Consider the following 5,522-nt stretch of genomic DNA (forward strand, 5'->3'; position numbering starts at 1 on the left):
TCCCGTCCCCTCCGAGAAATCAAAGCCCGCCGCCGCGTGGAGATACTAGCGGCGCAATGGACGCCTACGAGGCCACCAAGGTGGTGTTCGCACGGGTCCAGGGGCTCGTCGACGCGGACCTCGCCTCCAAGATCATGGGCATGCTGCTCACCCAGGACAAGAGCGAGGAGGATATGATCCGCCTCGCCTTCGGCCCCGAGCACCTCCTCCAGTCCGTCGTCGCCGACCTCGCGGCCTGCAGCAAACCCCCCTCCCCGCCCGCGCCGGCATGGAGGATGGCGCCGGGTGCGGCTGGAGGAGATGCTGAAGGCGGCCTCCCGTTCGGCGCCGCATCCGAAGCGTTCTACCCCGAGGAGGAGTACGGCTGCTGGTCTCCGGCGAGCGGCACTCATCACCGCCGGAGCTTCTCGCTGAGCGACGCCGAGGGCGGGTGGAAGCCGTGCCAGTACTTCGCCCGGGGGTTCTGCAAGAACGGCTCCGGCTGCCGCTTCCTGCACGGGCTGCCCGAGGACGTCGCCGAGCAGGAGATGGCGGTCATGCGCGCCAAGGCCCTCGCCGCCGCGCGGTCGCAGATGATGGCGCCCGCCTTCCCCTTCTCGCCATCGCCGCCCAAAGGCCTCAGCTTCCTCCTACAGCAGCAGAGCGAGTCCCAAAGGTGGCACCTTTTAAATCCCCATAAGCTTCCATTTTCTCTTGTCATTCAGCCGTCCAGATTACTGATACTTGCTGCTTCAGGGCGGCGGACATGCTGTTCGCCGGAGGCGATGACATGCACAGGTTCTCCCACCGGTCGCCTCGCATGGACCGCGGCGACCTCGCCATCAACCACGGCGCGCGCCAGATCTACCTCACCTTCCCCGCCGACTCCACCTTCACCGAAGAGGACGTGTCAAGCTACTTCAGGTGCGCACACGCCGCCATTGTTGCATACTAAACCTCCGCCTTCTGCTCTAATGTCGACCGATCATTTGGTTGAGTGCGCAGCATGTACGGGCCGGTACAGGACGTGCGCATCCCGCACCAGCCGAAGCGCATGTTCGGCTTCGTCTCCTTCGTCTACCCGGAGACGGTGCGGCTCGTCCTCGCCAAGGGCAACCCACACTTCGTCTGCGACGCGCGCGTCCTCGTCAAGCCTTACAAGGAGAAGGGCAAGGTCCCCGACAGGTTCAGGCATGGCAGCGGCGGCGGCCACTGCCTCTCTCCTCACCACCGCGAGTTCGCCTCCGTGGGCAGCGCGATGCCGCCTGCCGGTCTGCTCGACTCCAGGGACCCCTTCGACCTCCAGCAGCCGCAAATCGGTGAGCATTTGAACACTCCTATCTACTCCCTCATCATCAGTTATTTGCGCAAGGCGTTTGACGAGATGGTGTTGCCATTGCCAGGGCAGAGAATGCTGTACGGGAGCATGGCCGGCCACGAGGCGGCGTTTCTGAGGAGGAGGCTGGAGGAGCAGCAGGAGGCGGCGGAGCTGCAGCATGCCATCGAGCTGCAAGGCCGCCGGCTCATGGGGCTGCAGTTTCTTGACCTCAAGAACAGGGGCCACCACCTCCTCGGCTCCCCCGTTGGCTCACCTTCCGACGGCAATGGCGGCTGCTTCAGTGGGAACGGCAATGGCGTCCATCTTGATGACGCCATTAGCACCATCCAAGGTCCAGTTCTTGAAAAGCATTACATGTCGATTTTTTTTCCTTTTTGCAAATGCACATTTGGTTACCCTGAGTGTTCAGAGCTCATCATGACATCTATGCTTGTTGCAGATAACAGCAATCTGAGCAGTGGTCTTTTCATGGGTCCATATGCTGCTGCTTCTGTGATTTCTAAAGAAGGGAAGCAGGAGTGTCAGGAGGAGGGTGGTGATGGCAATGGCAATGGCGATGGCAGTCCCAAGCAGGCAGTCAACTCTGGGGAAGAGGGGAGGAGGGAATCTGGTCCTGGGGCAGCAGCTGCATCCAATGTTGTTTGTGAATACCAAGAAAGGTAATAGTATATCTGTAATCCTTGGGTGGATATTAGTATCGTATGGGGCCAACATGGTTTTTCACCACTTGGGTGGATGTCTGCTTCGGGATATTCGAAATGCATATTTTTCCATTAGAAAACTTGAACATCTCGTATTTCTAGAAACCATCCTGTAACATGTAGTATCAGTGTTAAATTTAGTATAATCATAAGCATTATGTGCTTCAACGATAATAACTTTATGCAGTACACATATTATCATATTCAGGCATCAAATTTACATGGTTTGTATGTCTATAAAACTTTCAAAAGGTATCACCAGATTTTGAATCATAAAAAATGAATTTTGGACAGATAGTGGACATTCACCAAAATGATGAAATGCATTTTGGACAAATAGTGGACATTCACCGGAGTACTATTACTTTTTGGGTAACTAAAAGGGGAAACAATGGAAAACTTTCAGTAATTAGTGCAGCAACCTCTTTTCCTTTTCTTCATCTGTATAGTATATGCTAATCATATTAGTCTCTTTTATAGTAACAAAAACAAAAAAGACATTGCAAAAAGGTGACGAGGTATAGGCTTTTGTGGTGCTAATCATAGGCTCTCTTGATTAGTACATACTAGACGGGACTCGAAGAAGAGAAGAGAAACTCAAACTAGTGACCCCAGCTAATGACAACTATCCATATTAACTGGTTAAACAGTTCCTTTTGCTTCTTTTGTGGGGGGCTCTACCATACTGTATTTCCATAATTGATTGATGTGTGTGCGTGTGTGTCTTGTTTTTTGAATTGTAGTGGCATGGAGCACACCCACCACCTGCCTGGTAGCCCCTTTGCTTCCCCCACCAAGGAGGCCTCCATTGCTGCTGCTGAGCAGCTGACAGCTCACACTGGTGCCATGGGCAACAGTAGCAGCCCCCACCTGGTGGCCTCTTCTCTTTTCCCGCCTACAAAACCTCTCTACAGCTCCTGCTTCTCTCAAGTGCCTAGGTGATTATTATTTGAAAACATCACTCCAGTTGATTCACTTCCCTTCATGCTAATATCTGTTTTTGACCTGCATCAGGAATTAGTACTACATGTTTGTGAGAAAATTGTTAACAACAGTTATGTGAGTGAGATGATAAATTGTTTTCCCTCTTCAGATTGTCGTCTGGGCAGGGAGCAATTGGGCTGTGAATAGAGCAAAGAAGAGGGGCGTCATCTCCTCTCTGCAGTGCTGGGAGTAAGTGTCAACAGCAACAATCACTGGCTCAATCATGGTAGAAGGATGCATGTAGGAGTATATAATAGTAAAATTACCGTCCCTGATGATGGGCTTTTTTGTGTGCATGCAGGGGCTCGTGTGATGACTGACCCCATCAACAAGTGGTGGTAGGAAAAAGAAAAGGAAAGCGTTAACAGATTCTAGGAGGTGTATCTTGTTGAGTTTGGGAGAGGGACAGCAGCAGCAACTCAACAGCAACAACAGCAACAGATTAAGAAAGGAAACAAGTCCTAGGTTGTCTTTAGCCCTAGGCATTTTACTAGTTAGTAGTATATGGTAGCAGCATAAAATAGTACCCAGTCGGTCGTTTTAATTATTACCTAGTTCCTGCAAGAGTCGAGTGGAGTCGAGCCGAGCATAGCAAGGGGAAAGTCAAGTGTGGAAAGTACTTACTAGAAACCATTATGCATAACTGCATTGCTGCGTGTGTGCGCTCGGTCAGGTCAAGGTCAAGGTCAAGGTCAGGTCGATCCTCTGTTTGTGTGGATCTCATCTCAGTCTGATCTGATGACAGAAGAACAAGTATACCGTCACTGCTTGGCTAGCCTTTGACTCCTGGCAGCAGTGGCCACTTTGTGACTAATGACTATCAGTGATGCATTGTGGACATCAAACTGGGTCTTTGTGAAAATAACCTCTCCTTTGCTTATCGTTCGTTAGAAGAAGATAGGACCGATTTTTTTTTACTATATACCGCATCTGGTTTAAAATAAAGAACTCAAGCAATCTTCAGCAGAGAGAGAGGGGGAAGCAAAAGCCAGAGATGCAGGCGGAGAGAGGGGAAAGTGATGAGATGGGCGCTGCTGCTGCTGCTGCTTTTGGTGGTGGGACCGGAGCGGGCCGGAGTCTGAGGGGCAGTCACGGGCGCAGACAGATAGCTTACCGTGTGTGTCCTTTTGCCCATGCACTAGTCACTCGTCCATCTATCGTGATCCATCTCCCGCTGCTGCCTGCTGCCTGCTGCTACATCTTTTCGCCGTCTTCTCCGTCCGTCCGTCCATGTACACTTCGTTCTAGTCGCCCTAGATGAACAGAGCCTATGCAGCTACTACTACCGCTCTACTCTACTACGTACTAGTAGGTGACAAACAAATGGATTTTTACTGTGATCCTCCGTTTTACAGTACTAGTACTACCAGTAGTACTGTAGAAATAGTTGTACCTTGCTGGAGAAAAGATCACCTGTTGGGTTTTGCCCGTGGAGCGTGGAGAGCGAATCCGATGGTGCGTGGGCTCAAGTTGACTGGGACCACTCGTCCGTCAATGGAGACCTGACGGGGTAACGGGGGACACGCGCACCCACGGCATGCATGTCAGTCTCATGCCATGCCCGGCAAGGGCAAGCATATCCCATGCTCCTATTTATTCTCATTCTTCAGGTGGTACCAACATTATTTTTATTTTCAGGGGTGCTAAAATCTTGACGTCAGATTTATTTTTAGGGATGACAACTCGAAAGTTTTACATGCCAATTTACATAGACGTAATAAGGACGGCAAATTTAGTCTCCAAACATGGCAATTTTTGGGCAAAAATAAAATAAAAATAAACTGAGACGGATTTTCCATCCTCGACCAACATAATTTTCATGGAAAACTTTTGATTTTCATACTTAAAAGTCAGGCGTTTGCTGGATATTCGGGTTCCCTGTTTTTTTTCCGTTTTGACGAGCAGACATTTCCCATGATTGAATGATCCTGTTCTAACGGCTAGAGATCGTCTGCTTGACGAGCAGACATTTCCCATGACCGAACGATCCTGTTCAAATGGTTAGAGTCGGTCTGCTTGACGAGCAGCCATTTTCCCATGACCGAACGATCCTGGTCTAACGGTCATAGTTTGTCTGCAGGTATACTTCGGTAAAGGATGTTGGAGTACCTGCCGCCTCCAGGGGCATCCACGCGCCTCACAGTCCAGGTGGTGGCATCCATGCCGTCTGATTGTGTAATCCCGTGCTTCACTGTGACGGCAGCTTCGAGCATCCATGACGCGTGTGCCATGGGCACGAGGCCCTCAGGCCAACTCCACCGCACGACCCCACACAGACGTCCGTTTTGTCCGGATTTTGTTCGTTTGGGGTGGCAATAGGGAGGAGAACGGACATGCGTGTCCGGTTTGGGTTTGAGGCGCACACCGCGGCAGAGTGACCTAAAACGTCTGCTGCATCCCTGCCCTCGGAATCTCGTCGCCGCGCCGCGTCCGACATGGCCGCTCGCCCACGCGTCGGCCACACGCTCACTGCAGCCGGCCCGTCCCGCCTGCTCGTCGCCCTGCCTGCCCGCCCCGCG

At 51.8% G+C, this 5,522-nt stretch overlaps 1 protein-coding gene across 2 annotated transcripts; it reads left to right on the forward strand.

Annotated features, from left to right (window-relative positions):
* The first annotated feature begins 6 nt into the window (after positions 1-6).
* Positions 7-3,845, forward strand: LOC119286238 (zinc finger CCCH domain-containing protein 53-like). 2 transcript variants are annotated; one of them, XM_037565610.1, is made up of 8 exons: positions 7-655; positions 736-903; positions 985-1,298; positions 1,383-1,649; positions 1,758-1,977; positions 2,763-2,957; positions 3,113-3,192; positions 3,305-3,845. In XM_037565610.1, the coding sequence occupies exons 1-7, from the start codon at positions 57-59 to the stop codon at positions 3,144-3,146; spliced, it is 1,797 nt and encodes a 598-aa protein (XP_037421507.1). In that variant the 5' UTR covers positions 7-56; the 3' UTR covers positions 3,147-3,192; positions 3,305-3,845. The 2 variants fall into 2 exon arrangements, with proteins under 2 accessions (XP_037421507.1, XP_037421508.1); XM_037565611.1 differs by lacking the exon at positions 2,763-2,957 and having other exon boundaries at positions 57-655.
* Positions 3,846-5,522: the final 1,677 nt, after the last annotated feature.

The sequence above is a fragment of the Triticum dicoccoides genome, chromosome 4A (assembly GCF_002162155.2).
Source record: "Triticum dicoccoides isolate Atlit2015 ecotype Zavitan chromosome 4A, WEW_v2.0, whole genome shotgun sequence".
Classification (NCBI taxonomy): Eukaryota; Viridiplantae; Streptophyta; class Magnoliopsida; order Poales; family Poaceae; genus Triticum; species Triticum dicoccoides.